Source organism: Pundamilia nyererei, unplaced genomic scaffold, assembly GCF_000239375.1.
Source record: "Pundamilia nyererei isolate P.nyererei 1_Seehausen unplaced genomic scaffold, PunNye1.0 scaffold00059, whole genome shotgun sequence".
Lineage (NCBI taxonomy): Eukaryota > Metazoa > Chordata > Actinopteri > Cichliformes > Cichlidae > Pundamilia > Pundamilia nyererei.
Window position 1 is genome coordinate 2558567 of NW_005187460.1, and position 25314 is coordinate 2583880.

The following is a 25314-nucleotide window of genomic DNA, read 5'->3' on the forward strand; positions in this document are numbered from 1 at the left end:
AAAAAAATAATAATTATAATAATTCAGCAAAAGGACATCTAGTCCTTTTAGTGAATTATTATAATTTTTATTAATTAGTATAATTCCAGCTATAATTTATAGCTGGAGAGTGTCTGAAAGTCACATCCTATTCAGCTGATCAATGAACTGTTCACAGAAGCTTTGTCAAGGAGGCTGTTAAGAAGACAAAGAAGGCTGAGAACTTGTCAATATCTAAGGAGGAGGTCAGGAGAGAGGGATAACAGTGTCTAGACCCATCTGTAAAATATGATGGAGACTGTCATGGTTTGGTGCTGCATTTCAGCCCGTGTTGGGGATTTTGTCAAAACTGAGGTACAGAAAAATACCTTCAGATTTTCATCCACCATAAGTATCTGAAAGATGTCTGACGTGGCACCTGCTTCATTTTTCAGTATGACAGCGTTCCCAAAATACAAAAGCGTTCCCAGCGTTCCCAAAATACACGGCCAATACGTTAAAAGCTTACAGGGATAGAAAAAACACAGAGTGGAACACTAGCCACGGACTGGCCAACCCAGACCCCAGACCTCAGTGTGGGATCATCTTGACAGATAGAGGAACAAAAGGCATCCAACATTCAGAGAAGAGCTTTGAATGTCCTTCAAGAAGCCTGGAGAGCTATTCCTGAAGACTGCTTAAAGAAATTACAAGAGAGATTGCTAAGAGTTCACGCTGTGCCGTGACACTATATATTGACTTTCAAATGCTGTTTGCCTTATATATACTGTAAATTGCTGCACCCATTTCCCATTTTTTAGCAAAATAAAAAGAAATGAAGGGTAAATAAAGACTTTTGCACAGTAGTGTAATCTCCCGGAGTTTCTCAAATAACATGTTCTGAACAACGAGGCATGTCACATTGACCGTCTTTGCACTTTGACCAGTTGTGCCAAACCGCCAAAAAGATATCACATTCACAAGTTGGAATGAACACACAGCCCCCAAAGTATAACACCTCCAGTTGTGGCGACTGCCAGCGCCGAGGTGTAAAAAGCACTTCCATGCCAGCTACAGATAGATAAAACACAATGTAATGTAATACATGTAATGCATGCGCTGCAAATACAACACAATCAAACAGACAAATGCACTGCATAGTCAGTAATACCCTGCAAAAAAGTCTAAGTAACAGCTGGGGACAAATAGCTGACTTGAGCAAATTAAAAGGGTACAAAACACTTAACAAGTGTCTCAGCCATTTTCACTTTTTCATGACCTCTATAAACAACTGTATTACTGTCTTGGCTACTTGCAGCACATTTATGTATTTTCTTCTGTTGTATTTGTCAAGTTGAAAAGTTTAGAAGAAGAAACACTTGGTTCAGTCTAACCTGGGTGGTGCTCAGCCAGGCCAGGCAGGGGCTCCGCGGGGTGCACGCAAACATTATTTTTGGAGAAGATAATCTCGCCATCCAGTCCCGAGCGTAACGATGAGCCCCCCGCCCCAGGGTTAAAGGTCAGGAGGTCGGAGGCCTTGGAGGAGGCACGCCGTAGGAGCCGACCCAAAGACATCTCCTCAGGCACCAGGACACTGCGCCCATCCTCTGAATATGAGAGATTAGGGAGTAGAAAAAGTCATCAGGTGAAGGGGAGGATATAAAGGAAAAATTAAAAGTATAATTTCAGTAAGGTAAATATTTGACAGAAGGTGCAGCACAAATTGGTTTAAGAGCTGCACTGATCCTCTGTCACACGTGTGCTAGTATTTACTGCAGTGTCCTTACTGCAACGCCCAGCCCTACAAGGATCCCCTCTCCCCGCCGTACTTGTTCAGCACTTCCCCATCCCACATTTTCTCTGCCGTGCACCTGCGCTCCCAAACACATTACCACCTTCTGCATACTGTACTACTGTGTAGCCGAGGGTGTCCCACCTTTTGCAAACAGCACACACATATGCCGTTGTGTGTACACACACGGAGAGAAAGACGTGCGCAAACACACTTTACTCCATCTGTGTGAAATTCAGGGCAGTTATCAGTAGCCAGCAGATGACATCAATGCCAGCAATGAATTGGGATCAGCTTGTCACACCAGCAGTGTTTAACTTGTCTGCTTTAGAAAGAAAGCAGACGATGTCAAGTTAGATGTAACAGGGCTCTTTTGAAGCTTCTGCTTCGGCGTGTTGTTGAAGGCTTTCGTCTCTGATAAGGTTTAAAGGGGATCTTAGTTTGCAGACTCAAAGAAAACTAATTAAAGCCTTACTTTTGCATTTAACTTCTCTTCATTCACATCAAAGAACTGCAGAATGCAATGATAACTTTTATTTATCTTAGCTGTGCCTGTATCTTTGAATCCAATGCAAGTGCGTAACCTTGTTCTCTTGCAGGCTGAATACCCCGGCATGTACTCCTCACTATCTGAGGAATGTTCCCTGCTTTTTCCTCAGAGGGCATGTTTACCTCTGCTTGATTAAGAAGCCACCCCACTTCCTGATGCCAGGCTCCAGACAGGAAAGCTACTGGCACGAAATCCGGTGCAGGACCACTTTTTTGGGGGGTGGGGGTTAGAAAGTGTCTGTGGTTTCTTGCAGATGTCAGTAATCTTAGGCTTAGTCCCATTTTACTAGTTTTGCTCATCACTGTTTTTAATTTAGTAGATTAATTAGTAGATTAACACATTAACATTTTGTTGAATTTGGGACAAGATTAGTCTGCTACTGAACCCGTCATAAGACAATCTATTGTACACTCACCTGCCATTTCATTAAGTACAACGGTTCAGCTGCTTAATACAAATGTCTGATCAGCCAATCACATGACAGCATTCAGGCACAAAGACATGGTCAAGATAGCCTGCTGAAGTTCAAACTTGGGCTGGGCCATATTATACCCTTCACGGTAATACCGGTATAATGTTAGGCAACGATAAGAAAATAAATATGGGTAAAACGCGCCTTTGTTTACATACGCACGTGTTCCAAAAAAAAGCATGGCGGCAACTGAGAATGAGAAGGGGGAAAGCGGATCGTTGAGTGCAATGGCTGAACCAGAATTGGTTTGTAAAAATGGTGCAACTTCAGTGATGTGGAACTGGTTTGGTGTTTGTCCGTCAGATACCCACCAAAGGACATTTTTTTTATAGAACATGCAAGCGGGCCGTCATTATTACCACATTTGTCTGACTAAGGTGCTTGTAAATCTGGGAGTAATCTGGGTCCAAAACTCGGCCCCCATCAGGTCCCAAAGTCAAACGAACACTGTGGCACATTGAGAGTTAAAAACTGTCTAAATTATTTCACCTTTAATAAAAACGATCAGCATTGCTGCTTTACCAGGTGTAACAATTAAGTTTAACATCCAAGCATCCATGAAAACAGAATTTATTACATTTAACGGAGTTGGAAGTTAGCGGAAGTTAGCTCGCTAGTTTCGCTAGTTACCTAAGCATGATATTGCATGTTCTGACTGAGAGATTTCTGAAAAAATTAAAACGTACAGCTCTGCTATCACTTCCAACATAAATGAAGACAGGAAACTAAACAGCAGTGACTTTTGTAGGGTTACTGAAGTTGGGCTAGCTGGTATATAATGATGTGCTACGTGACCGCTAGTGACACAGCTATGTTAGCATAGTAAAAACAGTGAAGCAGTGCAGGATGAATGCTAACACTTTTCCACTCGATAAACGTGAGGGTTTCTGATGGTTAGAGACAAATGCAATCGCATGGCAGCATGCTGTAAACGGACCAAACTTCAGTCTGAGATAATCCAGCCACAATACAAGGTTAGTCATTAATATACTGCAACAACATGGGAATAGAGCAGCTGTGATAGAATACAGCATTAAGGAATCAATGGTACAGAAGCAAGAAGTATGAGTTGAATAAAGTTTGATTTATCCGACTGCTTTGTTTCGCTTAATGTGCCTTATAATCCCGTGCACCTTGTGGTCCGAAAAATACGTATTTGACTTTTTTTATTTGCCACAATGCAGTTTAATGTTGCAAAGCACCTCTTTTTAACTTCAGTGGATATTGTACATGGTTATGCTCAGGATATATCTGCCCATTTCTACTGGAATTTCAGCAAGAAATTTGCATTTGCACTGTTAATTTTTTTATATAGCTTTAATGCACACAAAAAACAGCTGCTTGTTTAAATGAAAATAAATGGATGGGTTTTTTTGCGCTGGTAATGTTGTGGAGTTGTATTTTGTCTCCCATTAATTATATCGTCAGTTATATCGTTATCGCAAATTTTCAAATATATATCGTGATAAATATTTTTGGCCATATCGCCCTGCTCTAGTTCAAACTGAGCATCAGAATAGAGACAAATGCTCATTGCATGGTTGTTGGTGCCAGACGGCCGTTCTGAGCATTTTAGAAACTGCTGATCTCCTGGGATTTTCCCACACAACCATCTCTAGTGTTTACAGAGAAGGGTTGAGGAAAAAAATAACCAGTGAGCGGCATTGGTCTGCGTAAAAATGTCTCTTTGATGAAACAAAGGTTTGCAGAACAGCATCAATGAATCCACAACACCTCAAACACTGAAACAGATGGGCTGCAGAAGTCGACACCACCTATCAGCTAATAACAGGAAACTGAGGCTACAGTCCACACAGGATCACCAACAGTGGACAACAGAATATTGGAAAACATTGCCTGGTCTGATGAGTCTCAATTTCTGCTGCCACATTTGAAGGGTAAACAACATAAAAATCATGGATCCATTCGCAGGTCACGTGATGGTGGTGTTGTGGTGTAGGGGATATTTTCTTGGCAATCCTCCACAGTCACCAGATTCAATCCAACAGAGCACCTTTGGGATGTGGTGGAACAGGAGATTTACATCATGGATGTGAGCCAAAAAAGATTTGCGTGATGCTGTCATGTTAATATAGACCAAAATCTATGAGGAATGTTTCCAGCACCCTTTTTGAATCTGTGCCACAAAGAATGAAGGCAATTCTTAAGGGGGAAGGGGGTTCTAACCACTACTCGGAAAGTACAGCTAATACAGTAGCCTATGAGTGAATATACATAAATACTTCAGACTAGCAGTAAATGAAGAAAAAGAATAGTTGTATTTCTGCATACTCTGATCCATGCACATAAAACATGCAAACTGACCATTATTCAAATAATAAGAGGGCTAGACCGTAAAAATGATTCTTTTGTGAAATCCCTGCTACTGTGTAGTTATTTTGGTCTGTATGCGATTACAGGGTGAACCGGGTCATCTTCTCAATCAGGCTGGACAGCGTCCTCTCACTCTTTCCTTCCCCCTTCATCTTTATGCTGTCAACGCCTTGGCGTGCGCGCACATTCCCTCTCTTCTCTGACCTTTCAGTTTTATCAAACCGCTCACATGCTCAAGACTGAAACACCATGTTCGCCTCAGTCTAGTCCTGCTGTGACAGACAGAATGATGCACATTTTTCGCAAACTTTTAACGGATCACCTGCCAGAAAGATTGAAACTCTTAATGTGAACATGAAACTTTGCAAGACTGAAGCTGAGCTGAAAATGTAGAAAGCAACAAGCTTCCACGATCTCAAATTCTCACCTCTGGGCTACATTAATTAAGTTGTCACATTGTGACATATGAATGAAGGAGCCAATACTTAACACTCCTATTTCATCACCACTGTATATTAATGCCTAAGGCAGGTGGAAAGAGGAAGGCTGAGAAACAAGATTCTTCTGAAGTCAGCGAGTTATGATAAAACGTTACAGGTGACTCAGTGGGAAATGGTTATAAACACAGCATAGTTCTCTCATTTTTTCTTTTTGGTTTGGCCAAACTTGTTTTACATGTTAAAATGACTTAAGTGTAAACCAATATTAAGTTTTTTTCAGATATGGTGTTGATAACTTGCAGTACAAACAGGACAAAGATAAGTAGCTTTTTTATAGATAGAATTGAAAAGATGATTCACCTTTTTTAATTTTATTTTATTAAATATGAAGTGATAACATGTATCCATCTCATTTTGCAAAGGAAACAGACCACAAACTACAACTTGTCTCTAACAGGTCCCACACATAGGGAGCACTTTGAGAAACTTAACTTAATTACGATGCGCTCAGGTTATACAGATTAGACGTGCACCCGTGACGTGGGTCAACGCGTTTCTGAGGACATAAAAGGGTGCCTGGGGGTGGTTTGATCCCTGCCCTGACTGCGGTGGGGCAGCCTGTGCAGCAGAGGCGTGCCGTGATGTCCATCAGCTATCAATACAGTCCTGACAGGCAGCATCCGCCTGACAGCGGAGGCGAGGATGGACAAGCCTATTTACACGCAGGCCCTTACGAGTATTTACTGTGGCTCTGTGGCCTGAGCCTCACTCTGTAGCACCTTGAACATAAATATTTTACTTTAGCTCAGCTGAGCCATGGCCGAAATCCGACTGCTTGGCTGGTGTTTTAAAGCCGTCCGCGTTTGCATGCAACTTAAAAGTTGCCGGGAGACAAAAACACTTCGGGCTCGTACCGGAGAAAAGCGTCCTCCTCGGCGCTTTGGCACACACCTGTTCCAGCGGCAGAAATGAATGAATAACAAGCAAATTGTAGAGAAGCGGAGCGAGAGGGGAAGGGGGCTAAAGCAGCTGAGCTCTCACCGTCAGTCCCGCCGCAGGAGTCTACAGCCCACACCGGACAGCCATCACACCGGGCAGGCAGGGGCCGAGCGGGACGTACCGGCGCTGTCTCGCCTCCTTTCTCCCAGATCCGGCTCTGTTGTTATTAACTGTAAGTCCTGTTTGTATCCTTGTTTTCCGACAGGGCACGCTACATGTCTGACTGCTGCGGTTTCTACAGCGGAAAAAATACACTTCCGGTTCGAATTTTCAAAGTAAAAGCTCGCGCTAGACTAACAATGCGTGCGGTTTAATTTGTAGCCCGCACATGTCGCGCTTCCTACAACTACCCGATCGTTTGCGTCCTACTTGACTTCACAGCTCCCAGACCAATCCACAAATTTATTGCTGCTTCCGGAAATTTAAATGGGTTTTTCAATCCAAAAAAGCCTGGGCGTAGATTTCATATTCAAAATAGTGAAAGAAAAGTTGGAGCATGGCAGCATTTGAAAATACAAATGCATTTCACACCATCCGCAGTCGTCATCGGCCCCAGCCTATCATAAAAAAGCAGAGCTTTTTCATCATAAGTGACGTTTTAAAGGTCACTGGCAAAGGCTTGAATACAGTTGGTCAGAGGCTCTTCACACACCAGCACTGCTGCCTTTACCTGCCAGTACAAACCTGATTATTTTTTTAGGTTTTTTCCCACTAGAATAATATGCTTAATGTAAATCATACAACCATACATACATACATACCACTCAGAATACAAAGTGTGCAGTAGTTTTGTGTCAAATGCATACACTAGTGGGGCATGCAAGTCCAATTACTCAGAGGGAGCATGATCACCCTCATCCAAGGATTCATCCAGCTATGAGTCAGTTACATCATGGTTGGCTTTTATCAAACTGTTCAGAGGACACAATAAATGTGACATCTCATCATAGTAAATGCTACACAAGTGCTGCAGACAAACAATTTTGAATTATTTTTTTAACTATTTCACAAAAAAATAAATGCAAAAATCATTTTCAAAAATAAAAACAATTAAAATAGTTATAAAAAATAAATACATTTCAAGGCATTAAACCGTTTTGAGTGTAGCAGTTAGGACATGCAAACCAGATATACCACGGTGGCTCCCGTGCTGTGATATTATCATGTCCTGTTTTGTTTTTTTGTTGTTGTTTTTCAACAAACCTGCTGATCCAAATTCCCGGCAATTTTGAAGAAGAGATGCAGCAAGTCTACGGTGCACAAAATGAGTGTTTTTTTCTTTTAAATGAAACTCAGTGTATTAGAGAACCCACTGGACCGTAAACACTTCTGACATGGGTAAGGCCAGACTAGTCACTGCTAAAACCTACGAGAAGAGACAGGGAGGAGAAAGACAAAAGTTTATTTGAGGCAAAGAAATGATGGAAGTAGTGGTGCTTATATGTTGCTGGTTAAAAGCTCACCTTGGTGTCAGTGCGATATGTAAAGTCCCTGACTTTCTCCCCATTTGCTAAAATGTAGCGAGGTGGTGAAGGCACCCCGAAAACCTGCAGCCCTCCCAGCACCAGACTGTCCAGTGCCCCATTCAGCTTTAGAGGGTTACTCACAACCTGAGACTGAAGTAAAGGCAGAGATGTGTGTGAAACACTGTCCCTCATTCACACTTTTTGCATCAAGCAGTCGTGCATCACAATGCATAGCAAAGTCTCTGCTGCTTTCCATATGGAAATATAAATAATCTCTACTTACCTGTTCAGCAGAGAAGATAACGTAGCAATAATTTTGCATTTCAAAAGTGTCGACGGTCTCGCCATCATCCCAAAACAAGTCGCCCCGGGCCCAGCCGCCCGCTGACAGCGCCACAGTCAGGAAGAAAGGGTTGTTGCGTGAGGCTGTGGTTGTCAAAGCAGGCTCCTGCGCAAGAAAAGGGAAGATCAAAGAAAATATGATGTTAAGTTACAAAACATCCTCTTTTCTTCCAAGTGTCTCAGCTAGTTTTGAACTTTAACACCTCATCTAGGAAGTCGTGACAGTAATGGGTCAACATTTGATCATAGAGACTGTGGATGAAAAGAGATTTCTCCCATGTAGCGAAATAATTCCTTCAAAGAGCTGTATTGCTTATAAAGAAAAGCATCACAGGGTGAAGTGATGTACTGCTAATGACTACCGTAAACTGCAATGTCTGAATGAATAACTATCCAGTAAACGATGTGCTTTGCTTTGTTCTTTTATACTGAACTCAAGCATAACTTAACAAGCCCTTTTTAAAATCAGTTTTTCCATCAAACCTGTAAATTGTGTCTCCAAACAGAATCAAGATCTTCAAACATTTGCTTTTTTCCCCTAAAACAAACACCCACCTGCTGGGGAATGATGTGTCCTCCCCTCACATGAACATTGATGGTGTCCAGAGGAGCTGGCAGGAGCAGGAACTGCCCTTTACTGTAGAAAGGCTGACCCTTGAGAGGCCAAAACACAACATAAGGTTGTAAATCCAGTAAACACTAATGTCACGTCCCTCCATGGTTCATACATGATTCATACATGATTTATTATTGTGTGGCTCATACATTCTAGTGGTGTTGTCAGAGACAGCTGAATATGACTGAGTGACTCACATTGTGCAGGCTGTACCAAGTGGCGGGGGGCAGGTATGCAGCCAGTTCTACAGCCCCTTGCTCTAAAACTGGACTAATAAGAAGTGAACTCCCCCACAGGAACTGTTTGTCTATGGTCCGACTGTTAGGGTCATTGGGAAACCTAAGAGCGATGGACATACAGGGAAGAGGAAAAGAAAGATGAAAAGTGAACTGAGATGGCCTAAATGGCTTTGTTTATGCATTACAATAGAGTACCAAAAAAGTAAGGGAAGAATAGCTATGAAGAGGACACACACTCCATGAATAGAGGTCTGGCCACAGTTTCAGCAGAGGTGTGTGCATGGTGGAAGAGTGTGTAAAGGAACGGCAGTAGGGAGTAACGGAGATACAGCGCACTCCGCATGGCTGCCTGGGCCTGCTGCCCAAACACATAGGGCTCTTGAGCCTGAGGGACAAGACAAACACACACACAGTGAAGAGATTGAGTTACTCCTTTTCAATAATAGATGAAACAGATGGACGTCTCTACATGACCCGAGAAAAGAAAAACATGCTGGATAAACCTCTTCTTCATCATATAACTCCCCCGACAATTACTGTCACTAAACAGTTTGCACGTGCATCTGAATTAACAGACCATAAACATAACCAGTATCAGCGTCCGTGTCTCACAGCATTGGGCTTGTCATTGTGGTTCCTCATAAATGGGTAGAAGGCCCCAAGCTGCATCCACCGAACGCACAACTCCTCAGTGGTGTTGCCTCCAAAGCCGCATATGTCCGCTCCCACCAGAGGGACCCCGAACAGGCTGAACTGCAGCACCGCTGGAGGGGACAGGTGCAAAAGCTCCATTTAGGTCAATTCACTATCAAGCTGTGGTAACTTCAAAAATACATTCCAATTCTGATGTTTTGGGTCAATATTCTTACGAGATGAGAGGATCTCAAAAGGCCAGTTCATGTGACCTTTCAGAAATGACATTTTCTCACCAGGAATTGAGAATCTGAGCTGCTCCCAGTCACTCCTGACATCTCCTGTCCACACTCCAGAAAAGCGTCCGATGCCGGGGAAAGAGGAGCGTGACAGCACAAAGGGTCTCTTCCTCCGTATCTTCAGCAGAGCACTGAGGATGGGAACAAACCCCAGGATAAAAAAAACCCCCACAAAGAACAGCTACATGTACATAATCTATAACACTGGGCACCATTATTCCAAATTCAAATTCTGAATCCTACAAGACATCACAGGAAGTGAGAAGTTATATGACCAGGTGGTAAAAGCATTCGATTTCTATCATTTCATGTCAAATTATTGACTTTTTTATGCAACAATAAAATCACTGTTTCATAAAATTATCATGTTTACAAAGTGTTACTATATATTTATTACTCGTTCTTTCATCCACAACAAAACAACTAACTGTGCAACTGTGTCTAATCACATCCTGGCCCAACCTGTGTGTTGCATAAGCTTCTGTGAGTCCGTAAAGATTGTGCAGGTTGTAGTGAAATGACATCTTCTGCCGAGCCGACATACAGAGGGTTCCTGAGTTTAACCGTCCTCCAACGACACCTGTGTGTCGGAGAGTTTTGTAGAATAACATTTTGTCTTAAAAAAAACAACAACATAAAATCTGAATGTTTATGTGCTTTTAAATGTGTTACTTGGTGTGTATGGTGGGTTCTCAAGGTCACTGTCAGGACAGCCCTCCACCGAGCCCTGCACAAAACTGGCTGGTTCGTTCATATCCTGTGTGGAAAGAAAAACGTGGAAAGCAATTTTTATTTGATAGTGTATAATAAATGTCCACATTTCAAAAAAGCCATGCACATTATTTGTGAATTACAACCCTGTCCTGTGTACACATACAATCCAGAGACCATCCACAGGAACTTTAGAGTGAAAATCTCTGATGCAGTCTTCCCACCATTGTCTGGTGTCTGGGTTCGTGAAGTCAGGAAAGGCTGTTGGGCCTGGCCAAACCTGCGTATACAGAATATGACAACCCCACATTTTCAGATAAAAAAAAATGCTACATACATATTGCCCCCCACCCACCCCAACCCTATCTCACCTTCCCTATCAGGATTTGCCCTGTAGCGTTTTTGATAAAGACATCTCTTTTAAGCCCATCATCAAAGGGAGGGTACGTTCCTGGGGTGCTGCTGCTGCTTATCCCTGGGTCCTGTAACATAAACGAGGAGCCTCAGTCAAAAGTTAGGACATTTTTGCTGCCCTCCACTGGAAAAATATGGTTAATACCTGCTTTTAGCTCCAGTGAAAGCAAGAACAAAAATGTTTTGTTTGCATCAAATTCAAATGCAAATGTATATATGTATATAGTAGTTTGTCAGGTCTTTTAAACACAAAGATGTCACACCAGAATAAGGATGTACTTCATGCCTCTCTTGTGAAACTCCTCCACCATTTCTGGCAGATCCCCGAATCTCCAGGGGTCAAAGGTGAATACCCTTCGCTTGTTTGCGTAATCCAGGTCATTCCATTGTACATCCTGTTGGTGAAAACGGTTAAATATTCTCAGGAAAAAGATAGTTTAATGAAGACTCCAGCTGCCACATAAAATCAGTGAGTGCCTAAGACTTCTAAAGATATTTTCATTCAGTTAGACAGTTTGGCACATCAGCCACCTTATAAACAAATAATTAAAAAAGTAAACATTAAAATCATAAACATGAAAAACTGAGGACAAACTGCCTTCAATTCATTTTTTAACTATCATTAGAGTTACTGTTGTTACACATGGATCGTTAATGTTATCAATCTAAAATGAAAATTTATAATGTAAAATAAAATTTTGAATACTTTCTTAAACAAATGTATAAAGCAAATGCACAGATGGAGAATCTTCTATGAATTTCATACCATCGGAAAGTTTTCATCATGCATGCTTTGTGCAACCTTTCGGGTCGTATTAGTGGTCGTGTAACCCCAGCGGCACAGATGAAAGCCCAGCGACCAATAAGAAGGCATCATAGGATAGCCTGGGGACAGATACACGATAACTCTGAAACACACAAATGCATTCCTTCTTTTTCTGATGCCTCAGGACTCGTTCAAATGCACAAACGCTCACATGCTTTTACAAATTACTATTTTCAAACTTCACATCTCTTGTAGTAAGTATACATGCTTATTACTGCATGGACATGTGTTAGTGAATGTCAGCCAGACACTCATGCTGCATACCAATGATCTGAAGGTACTGTCGTATAACACTTTGAGGGTCAGGACCCAAGAAAATGTAGAGATCCAGGATTCCACCGGTGGACACCCAGGTGAGAGCAGGGGTCGGCTGTAGAATCACCTCTACAGAAACATTTGGGAAGTCAGTGAAATGGCATCAGATGCTAGAATCTGTTCTATGGAAAATGAATTCAAAAAGTGTGGGATGTTGAATCAGAGAGCTCAGTACCAATTGCATTGCTATTTAGAAGGAAAACTCCATGTGCTAAGCCATCCTCTTCCTGTACTATGTAAAATGGGTGGGAGCCATAGAGGTTGGCATCAGCCTGTGGGGAAAGACAGTGTCAACCTCATAAAGAAAGCTTACAAAAGACTGTTTAATATGAATGTCTGCTGCCAGACATATAGTCTAAATCGTTTGAGTATCTGTCCAGAAGGGGGCGCTCCTAACCTTTGAGTTTGACGACTGTTATTGAACCACTGCAATAGACTCACATGAGGTGCCATGTCTCTATTCCAGAGAGTCAGGGAAGTCCAGTTTAGATCCAAGAGGAGAGAGGTGTAATGTTCCCCAAGGCCAGACACAAAAGAAGAGGCCAGTGTGGTAGACAGCTGCAGGTACTGGTCCGCAAACAGCAGAGGAGCAACTGTGGTGTTCATACTAAACAGGCAGAGGATGTGTACAAACAAAAAATAAAGTGATTTAAACATATAAGTGAAATGAAAAAACTACCAGCACAAAATGATAAATATGAACAGAGATAACAGAGCAAATATGAACAAGCTGACTAAATAAGAGTAAGTTATTGACAGACACTATGATGAAACTCACTATATAGTCCATCCTCAAATACATTAAAAATGAAGTGAACTACTCACATCACCCTTCCATTGGATTTCCGTCGCACCATAAAGCCAAATGGGTCAGACTGGTATTCAGTGGTATAGAGGACACTCTGTGTATTGGCTTTGCTCTGAGGAACACCGCCTGGCAGATGAACTTCATACCGCTGAGATGATGGGTCCTTTAACTTCATAGAAAAAAAAGGTTGATAACTATTTTTCTTTGAATTGACAAAGTATGTAAAATAACAGAGGGTCCAATACTCAGTTTTTTCTCAAACTGTGGTGCCTGTCCTACTGGTGGGACTCTTTATTTGTGTATTTCATTTGAAAATTACTGGAAAAGTCAGCATAAATATTCATTCCTAGGTTAATTCAAGGACATTCAAGACAAACGTGCTTTTATAAAATAGATTTGTTGGACTATTTCAAACATAAAAATAAAGCAAAATAAAATTAAAATATTATCCTTGACTGTGTTGTCTTGATCACATGTTTGGGGATGAATGCTTACTGTGAGGTGGAAACAGTCTGCTGTCTCTTGAATGTCATCTAGTCTTAGAGTGGCGATATCTTTGGGGAGGTAGGAGGGGCTGGCACGAGTCAGTGTGGCACCCTGACCCCGAGGAGTAGGTATGAGGGGTCCCATTTTATAGCCAGGATACACACGGGGGTAAAAGCACCAGGGTGGTCCTGCGGAGTCAAGCAGAGGGGCGTAGCAGCATCCCCTGTCCTCACACTCGCTCTGGCTGAGCAGTTTGTCCCTGCCACAGTCAAACCGACTCTCTGGGGCCATGGCGCATTCACTGCCTCTGGAAATATTACATTTCTGGGATCTTTCAGGGTGTATACCCCGACTTGAATTGTTCTGTGGCTTTGCGGGATTATAAACAAGCCGTCCATGTGCCGTGATGTCATGTTGCTCATCCCGAACTGACCCAATCTGTCGTCGGGCTTCACTGGTGAAAAAGCGGTTCATGAACAAACAAGCTAATAAAGAAAATGCGAAGAGGAGCACGGCTACAGTGAAGTGAGACAACAGACCCATCGTGCATTGCTCAGTCTAAGGATCCTTAAATGAACTTTGCGCTGTCTTCATGAAAATATTCAGTGGTAGTAGGGTATGTAGTAGGTCATGTAGCTACATGTAGCAGTCCCAGTACGGTGTCCAGCGGTTATCTGTTCCCTCTAATCAAATTATCCGCAGTGTCGGAAAATAGACATTGTTGTGAAGTTGCGACACATTAAATCAAGACGTCTACAGTGAATTAGGTTAAAACATGCTTTCCGAAAACATCAAAAACATCAACATGAAGCAACATGAAGGCTAACGCAAAACTAGGGCAAGCATACTGGGACAAAAGTGATCAAAATAGCAATAGTTTAGATGAAAAACAGAAACCAGATGGTTATCTTTTATCATTAAAAACATTAATTATATTTCATAAAATAATTATAACTTACCTCCAAATCTGATTTCTGTATTGTACGAATGAGCAGTGGCAGTTACAACCCAAGTTCCAAAAAAAATTGGGACATTATTTAAAATGTGTATAAAAACAAAGTTTAATGATTTGCAAATCTCATAAACTCATATTTTATTCACAATAAAACATAGAAAACAAACTAAATATTTAAATTAGAATAACATAATGGGCACAACACAAGTCTTAAAAAGTAAGTGGCACTGAAAAGAGAAAGCTGGAGAAACATTTTGCAGCTAACTAGGTTCACTGGCAGCAGTAACATGACCAATATAAAAAGAGCATCTCAGAGTTTCTCAGAAGTATAGAAACCAGAGATTTACCAGTCTTAAAAACATATTAAAAAAATTACAGAATAATGTTCCTCAATGCAGAAAGTTTTACTTTGAGTATCTCCTCATCTACTATACATAATATCAAAAGATTTGGAGAAGATCTGGAGAGATCCTTATGTGGTCTCTTTATATTTTACTGTGTCCCAACTTTTTTGGCATTGGGTTTTCTCGTCAAAGGAGCATAGCTGGTTTTTATTTCACTTTTCATTTTCATATTGATATGCACAGACTATGTGACCAATTTAAGACTATTCTGTACACAAATTATCTGAATTATCAAGCCTGTGATGTAATGGCATTGTCCCATTAAGTCTGCGTTATTAGGTGATATTTGTTCCACTGTAAAATAATTCTTTTAGTTTGAGCAGAACTGTAGAAGCTGAAACTGAAAAAAGAAGTTTAATGTATTTAGTTCATTATTATTATTTTTATATATTATAAGGACATAAAAATGCAGAACTGGTGTTTGATGTTTTCTTGTTTCATCACAATGATTGACCGTCAGAATCTCCAGCGAGTACATCTGTTCCTCTACATGTGTTTCGAGAAGACACGTCCCTCCCACAAAGACCGCCAAGTGTTTGGTGAAACACACTTTCATAGGTTGTATATGTTGCAGAGTTGCATTAATGTGACTCATTTTCATTCCAACAACACTGGAATTGTCTACAGCTTCTTTCCCACATGAACCCTCTGCAAAGCTTTGCCATTTCTGGAAGTTTTTCTCTGATTCACAGATGCAGGTGATGTACTCATGACCTTCCATGTCTGTGAAAAACTCATAGGTGTGCAAGAGTGGTTTCTCAACTGGTGATTATAATAGAAATATGACGTGGAATGTACCTTTTGGCAAAATCTGTTTACAGATCAAAGACACAGACTCTCGGAGTAAAGTCATTTTTGTTTTGATCCAAGTCAAAACAAAACAAAAAAAGCAAGAATGATAAGGCTTTGATAGAGATTATGAAAAAAATGCAATACATTTTGTTTTTTGGTACATTAACAGCTTCTAACTTCCATTTTTCCCATTCTGATTTCCTTCAGGACCCACATTTTTTCTAAGATAGTTAACTCAAAGGTGCACAGTTCTTCATGTTACTTTTGCATTTATGCATCATGCAATAGACAAAACTTTTCACATACTTCATGAATTATCAGTCCCACACCCTCTGATGTAATGGAAGTTCATCTTCCAGTTAAGTCTGCATTAAAAGCTGACAGTTGTTCCAATGTTAAATCATAATTTTATTTTAATCTGGAGTGGAGATATCAAATTGAGAAGAAATGTCAAAGAATCAACAACAGAAAATCATAAATGGAAAAAGAGTTTAATGTATTAATTTTTTCTCTTTTTCTTTACATATTTTAAGAACACTTATAATGTAAAATGGAACACAATTTGACAACCATTGATATTGCTATGCATTCTGAATGGTTGCACGTTAGGTTTGCTTACATAAACATGTATAAGACAGCTTGTAAAATCAGTGTACAAATTGTCAACCAAGTATGAACTTCAGTCCTTCTAAACTAGAAGTACAAACAGGAAAACAGAGGAATTCAAAAACAACCAGAACCCTAAAAAATTACATTTAACAAGCTAAGGAATACATTTGTATTCATTTGTAAATTCAGAGTAAATATATAATTTTTTTCCCTTTATATAGTACACTTAAAAAGAACAATTTTAAGCTGAAATGACCCCAAAGTGCTTTCTAGGTGAGGCCAATATTATAACAAAGCAAGTTCAGTTGTATTTTTAAGAACCTTAAATACCTTCACGAATATAATCATGTTTTAAGTTTTGTTTTTTGACCAACTGACTAACAGTCCAAAGCTTGTGGGTTTTTCAGTCATCATCCACAATCTTTTCTTTCCCTTTGGAGTAAGTTGGATTCTAGGCCCACGCTTCAGCAAGTTGACAACCAACTACTTTTTCACAAGGATGTTGCAGGCAACAGGGCCTCTAAAGGTGAACCCCAGGTAGAAGGTGATGTTTTCATTACTATGAGGCACTGAAGGTACATAGAGAGGCAGGATATTGAACTTCTTTTTCTTAGGACCTTCAAGATAAACCACACGATCTTCAGTCCACCCAGAAACCCGCTTCAGCATTGTGGCAATCTCTGGCATCTTCCATGCCTCACCACTAAACCACTTCATGCGTTTCTCATTGACTGAGAACCACTTGGTGATTCTTTCAAACTTTTTCTTGTGGACAAACTTGTCCAATCCATTCCCATTGCCCAGAAAAAAATGGCTATAAATCCTTCTCTTCCGCTGAGGAATGTCTTTCATCTTGCTCCAGTAACCCTTTTCAAGGTGTTCAACTGCTGATTGTACAATTTCATATTTGGTTTCTTTCTCATGCTCTGTGTCGTCATCCTCTGGCCAGAATAGCAATGTAAGCAAGAACAGGGCACTTGGCAAACATTTCCTTTTATCAGATGGAAACTGACAACAAAGTGCTTGTAGATCTTTCAAATGAGCTACCTTGTGAGTTTGCGGTGACAGGCAGTTCAGAGAAATATGGGCCACAATGTAATTGACAATGTCCCTTTGACCGAATTTGGCTTTTAATGGATTACTGGGGTAGAGAGAAATTATATGCTCTAGAAGTTTTACTGCATCCCTCTGATCAGTTATCTTGGAAAGGATGGATGTTATATTGCCGCCACCAAGATGATAGATGATCATGCGTTTTTGGAAAGGAGTGAGGTTGGCTGGGATTGATTTACCATGCTGTAGGACTGCAGTGGAATACGCTTCACTGAAGTACTTTCCATACTCAGAGGATTTTTTTGCCAGCCATGTCAGTGGATGGCTTATTTTCTCCTCGGGACTTTCAGGTGTTTCTTCTTCATCTGCACCAATGTCTGTCTGGAAGTAACTCAGGTCCTCTGAAATCCACTCCAATGCATCCTGCATTGTCTTGTGAAGTTTTTTCAAACGGTTATGGAATGGTTCCCAAACATCTTCAACTTCCTCTGGGATGTAATCAGTTAACAGGTACTTCATACATTCTGCATGGCCATTGGATCTGTTTGCAAACACTTGTAATGAAGAAATCAGTTTGAGCAGGCTGCACCCAACCTCAACTTCGTGAAAAAATCCTGAAGTGTTGACATTTTCCATATCAGCATCAGCTGCTCTCTCACATTCTTGAAAACACTCAAGTGCTTTCAGTGCAGTTTCCACAGCATCTGCTGTGTTTTGCACCGTCTTTGGTACATTTTCAATTGCTTTACATTTTGCTTGGAACCATTTCTTATATACCTGTCCCTTTGTGTCAAGTATATAAGAGTTGTTGGGCAGCTGTTTAGCTGCTGTCTCTGCCCAGTGTTTAGCCTCTTCAAACTTTTCATAAGTATAATGAAGACGAGCAAGTTGTTGTGCAAAGAATGGATCATTATGGAAACGCTCGAATGCTTCCTTGAGCAACTCAATTGCTTTGTCTGGGCTTTTCTCATTTTCACACACATGCTCAATGAAAGGAGAGAAAAAGCTATCATATTTATCTCCTTTGCTTATCCTGGATCTCCGAATGAAAAGTTGTCTCAAAAATGTGAGATACTCATCTCTTCCAAATCTGTGCTCAAAGAGCACATCCTCGTGGAGCAAATCCATCGCCAAACTGCTTTGAGTTTGTTGGGGTCCCAGAAGTTGTTGAAGAATTTCTTTTGCAACAAGTGGGTGGATGATTCTGATTGATTCAATGTGCGTCTTGTCATCTCGAAGGTGCAAGAAGACTAGCTTAGCCTGATCACTTAGAGAGCTCTCAAACTCGTAGTGGCGAAACCTCTCCAAGTGGATCGTTAAGGCAAGCAAAGCTTCACAGTGCGATTGAGAGATGAAAGAGTTTTGAACATTTGTGTTCAGCAATGCTACATAGTGAATGAGTCGAGTGACAACAGAGTGACGGTCAATGTCTTGGAGCAGATGTTTCACAAACTGATGAACGTAAACCTCACTGAATCCTTCACTCATCAAAACAAATGTCAGAATGAATTGAGGTTCATATCTTTCCTCGAGTGCCTGCCGTTTTCCAGAAAACTTTCTCTTCTCTTGATCAGACAGTTTATGAGTGACAGACACATTCTGTAAAGGAGACTCCTTGCATCTTCTCTCTGGATCATGGGAGCGTCTGCAGCTCAACAAAATGAAACACAGGGTGCCATACTGGATTTGTTTAACATTAACTGCAACTTCTAATTCATTCCTGAGATCATCTAGATATTCTTTGTCTGAGTCTTCAGTGAGGAGCAGCACAGGAAGACATCTCTGTGGATCCTTTTCTTCATATTCTCTTAGTTCAACTGCATGTTGTGCAACAACAGAAACTGGATATGAGGGCTTCACAACTGCACACCTTAGACTTTTTCTGTTGTTCCACAGCACTTGTCTTGCCACAGTGCTTCCACCACTTCCTGGGTGATGGTAGATGTTTATGATATTCACTGGAGTCTGGTCTGCATTATATTTCAAGGCATCGTTGAGAAGTTTGGAAGTATCGTGATAAGCATCTCTTTCAATGACCTCTCCAGCATATTTGTTCTCAGCAAGCCAGAAATTCAACCAGGTCACTCTCCCACCATGGTAGAACTGGCGCTCAATGTTTTCTTTTTTCTCATTGATGAATTCTTTGCATGTTTCATTGCAATGATTGACCGTCAGAATCTCCAGTGAGTACATCTGTTCCTCTACTTGTGTTTCAAGACAACATGTTCCTTTCACAAAGACCGGCAAGTGTTTGGTGAAACACACTTTCATAGGTTGTATATGTTGCAGAGTTGCATTAATGTGGCTCATTTTCATTCCAACAACACTGGAATTGTTTAGAGCTTCTTTCCCACATGAACCCTCTGCAAAGCTTTGCCACTTATGGAAGTTTTCCTCTGATTCACAGATGCAGATGATGTCTTCATGGCCTTCCATGTCTGTGAAAAACTCATAGAAGGTGTGCAAGAGTGGTTTCTCAACTGGTGATGTTAATAGGAATATGACCTGGAATGTACCTTTTGGCAAAATCTGTTTACAGATCAAAGACACAGACTCTCGGAGTAAAGTCATTTTTGTCTTGATCCAAGTCATTTCGTCACATGAAGTTTCATTTCCTTTGAAGTCAGTATGGCCATTGCAAAAGATCCAACTAGTTTGATCAAATAAATGCAGATGGTTTGTGAATTCTTTGATGCTCGTGCCAGTGGATATTCTGTAGCTTTGCAAAAAATGCATGTTTGCAGCACGGTACTCAAGGTATCTACTGCAAAGACCTGATATCTTTGAGTCTGGGTCAAAGTCGAACACGCAGAAAATATTCATGTTAATCAGCCAGTCAATGTTACAAAGGTCATCAGGTTTGAATTTGTTTGTTACGAGTATGAACCATTTTTCCTTTTCAATGAATTTCTTACCACTGGTCATCAGCATGGTGAGTTTCCTTCCAAGGTCTTGACACACTTCTGGAGCAATAAGGAAATGATTTTTTTCTGCTTCTTCTCTTTGAGCATCACGATCTTTGACTCTTTGGTAAAAGTCACTTAGGTCCTTGTCACTCACTGGCTCCGTTTTTGAACCCACTCTTCGCAAAATCATCTCTTTCTCAAACTCTACTTTGTTTGTTGATTCTTTGAAGTTTGGCAGACGGACTGCATACACTTTGTTCTTGACAATACTTATTAATGGCACAATGTCAACCTCTACCACATATCGCTTTTCTGTACTTTGTCGATCTATAACCTCAATGAACCTTGGCGGTCGCACACACTGGCGTATGTGCTCTTTGTCAGAGGAGAAACTCCTTTCAATGTAGTCCAAAGCATCGACATAAATATCCTTGTCTGTTACAGGGATACCAGTTATCTCGCCGTGCACATATTCTCCATCCTCCTTGCTGTCCATCACACCAAAGTGTATTGTGCCATTTGATCTGATATTCATACAACCAGCTGCAAATTTAAGAACCTCTTTGGCAAACTTAGCTTGGAGTCTTGTGCGATCCAATGTAGCAGCTACAGCAAAAGACTTAAATTCGTGGCATGGCGATATCAGATTAAAAGCACCTGATTCAGGCTGCAGGATTCTGTGTTTCACATATAAAAAATCAATCCCTTCTTGATCAAATGGCCGTGGTTTACAGTCTTCCTTTGAGATTAACACACATTGTTCCTGAGAAGCGTGGTTCTCCTCAAAGACATCTTGCTCTGTCTCTGTAGTTTGTGCTGGAGGACCATCACTTACTGTTGAAAGAGACTGAACCAATTTCTGACTCCTCTTTTCCTCAAACTCAGTTCTTTTGGAACCAGTAGTTTTTTTCTTTTCTTGACATTTTTGCTGAGAGTTGATAAGCTCATCTCTTCTCTGAATAATCAAATGAGCAGGCCCTGACTTCATGTAGATTTTTGTTTTTAGAAAGTCCTCATTTAGTGTAAGTAGGATTTGTCCATTTACTTCTTCTTCATGGAGCTTTTCTATGTACTGTTCCTTCACTCCAATTGATCTTAGCCAGGTGCTTACTTCAGATTCAGTCCAATTCTTGGGTGACTGCTGAGGTGTGTCAGCTGCGAAAGGACAAAAAAGCAGAACAAAACATGAATTACCCTATGCATAAAAACATCAGTTAAATAATATGTGTGACAATAACTTTTTTTATTTATGACAAAAACTGACAATATATTATACTGCTTCTTTATTTTGAAATTCCTTGTATATTAAAACATTTTTTCGCCGTTCCGCCTAATCGCATTATGTATGTGGCGAGAGGCAAGCTGCATACACAGACATCCTTTTATAATAGCCCCTGTGCAATAGATGTGACATAGGCTTCATTCTATGAGAGGTAGCCCAGGACACAAAGAATTGGTTGCTTTTCCTAAACCCCTGAGTCCTGTTTAGCTAAATGCATAATGCGCAGACAGGACAAAGTGAATTAAGCCGCCTCTGGCTCTAATCAGCAAATGGCCGGTGGATGAAAAGCTGATAGCTCCAATGGTAGACTCCCTAACCTTAGACACAAAGGTAGGCTTAGGGCACAGAGCCACCTTTCTATAATTTGGGAAAAACTGCAGACAGGAACTGTGCATAGAGGTTCGCCTGGCCAAACCTCTATGCACAGCTGGTGCACTATTTCTGTATTGAGTGCCCATTCTCCATAAAGAAGATCTGGAGAGCAGATCTGCAGCAGTTTTCAGTGCCTACCAGCCCAGTTAAATACAAGTTCTTAATGAGACCAGCTTTCTGTTGCGAAACAGAGCAACCATTTGACCTGCTTCAACACACCAAGTGTGTTGAAGCAGGTCAAATGGTTGCTCTGAACTGCTTCAACACACCTGGTGAAAACCCTTGGGGCAAGGGCCGATCCCAAATGGAGGGTTTGATATTTGTAGGCTATGCCCTGGAAGACAAACCTTAGGAATTTCCTGTGTGCTGGACTAAAGCTTATGTGGAAATCATTCTGTAGATGTGAACCAGTCACTCCATCAAATAGATCAAAACAGCACATTTTGTGTTAACATTCTAAATTTGTAGTTTCTGAGATGAGAATTGAGGGAGCGTAAATCCAGAATGGGACAGAATGAGGAAATATCTGGAATAAAAGTCTAGATTAATTTCCTCTTATTGCCCCTCGGCTAAAGAGAGAGGAGATTTTGCTCTCTAAAGCCTTTGTGGCTTCCCCTGTAGCAACTGAACCCACGCCACTGAAAGTGGGTAGTTTTGTTGCAAACTGTAGTCTGTAATCCCTGGCAACAGTTGTTAACACCCATGGATTGACTGCACATGCATCTCTGGCAGCTAATGGACCTGGGGGATGTCTCAGGTGACAGACTGACCTCCACTTTCAGATTTTTTTTGTAAACATCCTTGACTCTATGCCTGGCTGTGGCCATGGTAGTGGCGTTTTTATTTATTTTTTTATCGCCCATAGAGGTCCAGAGAATAAGATCAGTGACGATAAATATCTCCACCCAAACTGTAGGAGTACCTTTATCCAGCAGGTGGCCCAAGTCCTGAAACAGCTCAGCCTGGTAGGCTGAGAGCAGGGGGAAGCAGTTTGAAGATGACTTTGAAGATGATGGAGAGGGGACAGCAGCACTAATACAGAACTGTCAGATTAGCATCTATAGGAATGTCTGAATTTAGCAGATGTAATGAGCTCTTTTGCCAACACTATATCTTCATTGTGCATTGATATTCTGCTTGTAAATAATGATATCTAACTATGTCACACATGGCTCAAGCCTTTTTAGATGTTTTTTTTGTTACTAATATTTGAATACACTTTGTGGGGAAAAAAAGATGTAAGCCTGTGATTCTGAGCTTACAAACAACTGATCTTTTTTTCTCACAGGACAGCCACTGCAAATATATGCTTTACAGAAGATTATGCTGTACCTTAAAGAGGATATAAGTAAATAGCTTACGTATTTAAAATTAGCTCAGTCTTAAAAATATGCAGCAATGATATTAATCAATTTAACACTGATGGGGAACATTTTTCTACAGATATATAATTTTTACTTTTGAAACTTTATGTACAATTTTCTAATAATACCTTTATGTGTATTGAGGTGTTTTCATAGTATTTTATTGCCTTTTCCTAAAAGAATGGTTTGAAAATTCCCCCACAACTTGTCATTTTCAGCTAATAATAAATCCTACTATATTAACAATACTTTATTAATAATAATAATAATAATGAATACCTACTATATTTTTGGTAATATAGTAGGTATTTATTCAACTAAAGAAGCTGTAACATTTAAAAGTTCTTAAGCCAGGAAGAAGGACAATATGGTGAAGATGTGAAGATGTCCATGTAAAGTGCATACATCTAAATATGTTTTAATCTGACTTAATTTTGTCATGTTAAGTTGGTGTAGTAGAGCAGTGATACCGGTCGTTTGGTACCGGGCCCCGAGAGTTGAGGCTCAGGTGTGAAATTTATGGTTTTCAGGGTTTTTCAGAGTTTTTATTGTTAACTTGGTTTCCCTGGGTCTTTTCCCGTGTTTATGCGAAATGTTTACGCGTTACCATAGCAACCAGAGAGCATGTTGTATTTATCCGTGACACCTTAAAGGCCGGTCGGTGAAAATATTGTCTGACATTAAACCGGTCCGTGGCGCAAAAAGGGTTGGGGACCGCTGTAGTAGAGGATGATGTTTGTACTAAAGCAGTTACCATAGCTCAGATTTAGCAAATAGTTAGTCATTTTCAGCTGTCTGGTTATTATACACTGATGATAAAGCCAGTTAAACATGGAATGTTTAAAACAACAAAATACAATTAGTCTACAGAAACCTAAAAGTATCATGTATGTAAAAAAAAAAGAAAAAGAAAAAAAAGGGATCTCATAAAAACAAACTTCACTCACCCATGATTTCCTTTCTTGTTTTGTCACACATCAGTATTGGTTTTTACTTATCATCACATTCCATCTGTCAAAAAGAAAAACCGTCACATTAAGTCCTGTATTATTTTTGCTGGGTCATTTATGTTGTCAAATTTTATCATTAACTTTTGAAACTGGAACTGACTATAACTTTAGTAAATTTTATCTTTCCTGATAGAGTTATTGTACCAAATGTCTCCTGAATCCAATGTGAAATACTGTCAGATTTTACATTAGAATTTACACATTACAAATATTCAAGAATAGAGCTTACTGATATAGGATCTTTAAGGCAGAATACTAGAGAAAAAAAACTCACGCAGTGTTGTGTAATTTATTATTAGACACTAATGTATAGTATAAGGTGCATGTTAACCTTCATCTGATGAACATATATTGCATTCATGGACTACCAAAGGTAATTAATGTCGTCTAAGAAAACATAGATTATTATTATTTTTGCTACTTTTTGTTTCTTTACATATTTTGTCAACCAAAAATCTGTACTAGTTTTCATGAGTTTACATTTGCATTTTAATGATGAACTAATCTGGGTCATTTAGACTCCAATATAAAATAACTGAAATAAAAACACAACCAGGCAGCCCAGAGTCAAAATCTATCCAGTGTGCTGGGTCTACCCCGAGGCCTTCTCACAGTGGAACATTCCTGACAGACGGAAGGCTTCAACTGGCTCTTTCCAATAAAGAGGAGCAGCAGCTATACTCTGAGCCTTTCCCGAATGACCAAGCTCCTCGTCCTATCTCTAAGATAACTGCTGTCGCTTTTGTCTGCAGTCTCATTCTTTCAATCACTATCCACAACTCATGATCATTGGTAAGGGTAGGAATGTAGATGGACTGTAAATCGACTGTTTCCCGCTCGCACTTCACCACCGCAAACCAGTACAGT

At 40.4% G+C, this 25314-nt stretch overlaps 3 protein-coding genes across 4 annotated transcripts in view; all 3 read right to left on the reverse strand.

The window, feature by feature from the left end:
• Window positions 1-7438, reverse strand: part of tbc1d16 (TBC1 domain family, member 16) — a 26955-nt gene extending 19517 nt beyond the window's left edge. The window contains exons 1-2 of the mRNA XM_005734635.1: window positions 6588-7438; window positions 1353-1565 (exon numbers count right to left, since the gene is read on the reverse strand). Coding sequence (XP_005734692.1) covers window positions 1353-1533 — 181 coding nt within the window. The 5' untranslated portion in view covers window positions 1534-1565; window positions 6588-7438. The remainder of the gene's footprint in view (window positions 1-1352; window positions 1566-6587) is intronic.
• Window positions 7439-7636: 198 nt separating this feature from the next.
• Window positions 7637-14532, reverse strand: gaa (alpha glucosidase). The gene is made up of 19 exons (XM_005734636.1): window positions 13710-14532; window positions 13232-13383; window positions 12848-13013; window positions 12582-12678; window positions 12356-12475; window positions 12032-12150; window positions 11529-11660; window positions 11223-11333; window positions 11018-11131; window positions 10813-10897; window positions 10603-10720; window positions 10138-10271; window positions 9821-9972; window positions 9445-9593; window positions 9167-9308; window positions 8909-9007; window positions 8295-8459; window positions 8009-8161; window positions 7637-7911 (listed from the first exon to the last, which is right to left on the reverse strand). Exons 1-19 carry the CDS (start codon window positions 14241-14243, stop codon window positions 7846-7848), a joined length of 2808 nt encoding a protein of 935 aa, XP_005734693.1. The 5' UTR covers window positions 14244-14532; the 3' UTR covers window positions 7637-7845.
• A 2146-nt stretch (window positions 14533-16678) lies between these two features.
• Window positions 16679-25314, reverse strand: part of samd9l (sterile alpha motif domain containing 9 like) — a 21962-nt gene continuing 13326 nt past the window's right edge. For both annotated transcript variants that reach the window (XM_005734638.2, XM_005734637.2), the window contains 2 exons: window positions 24385-24448; window positions 16679-21574 (listed from right to left, as the gene is read on the reverse strand). In XM_005734638.2, the coding sequence (XP_005734695.1) occupies window positions 16944-21574; window positions 24385-24415 (4662 nt within the window). In that variant the 5' untranslated portion in view covers window positions 24416-24448 and the 3' untranslated portion in view covers window positions 16679-16943. The remainder of the gene's footprint in view (window positions 21575-24384; window positions 24449-25314) is intronic.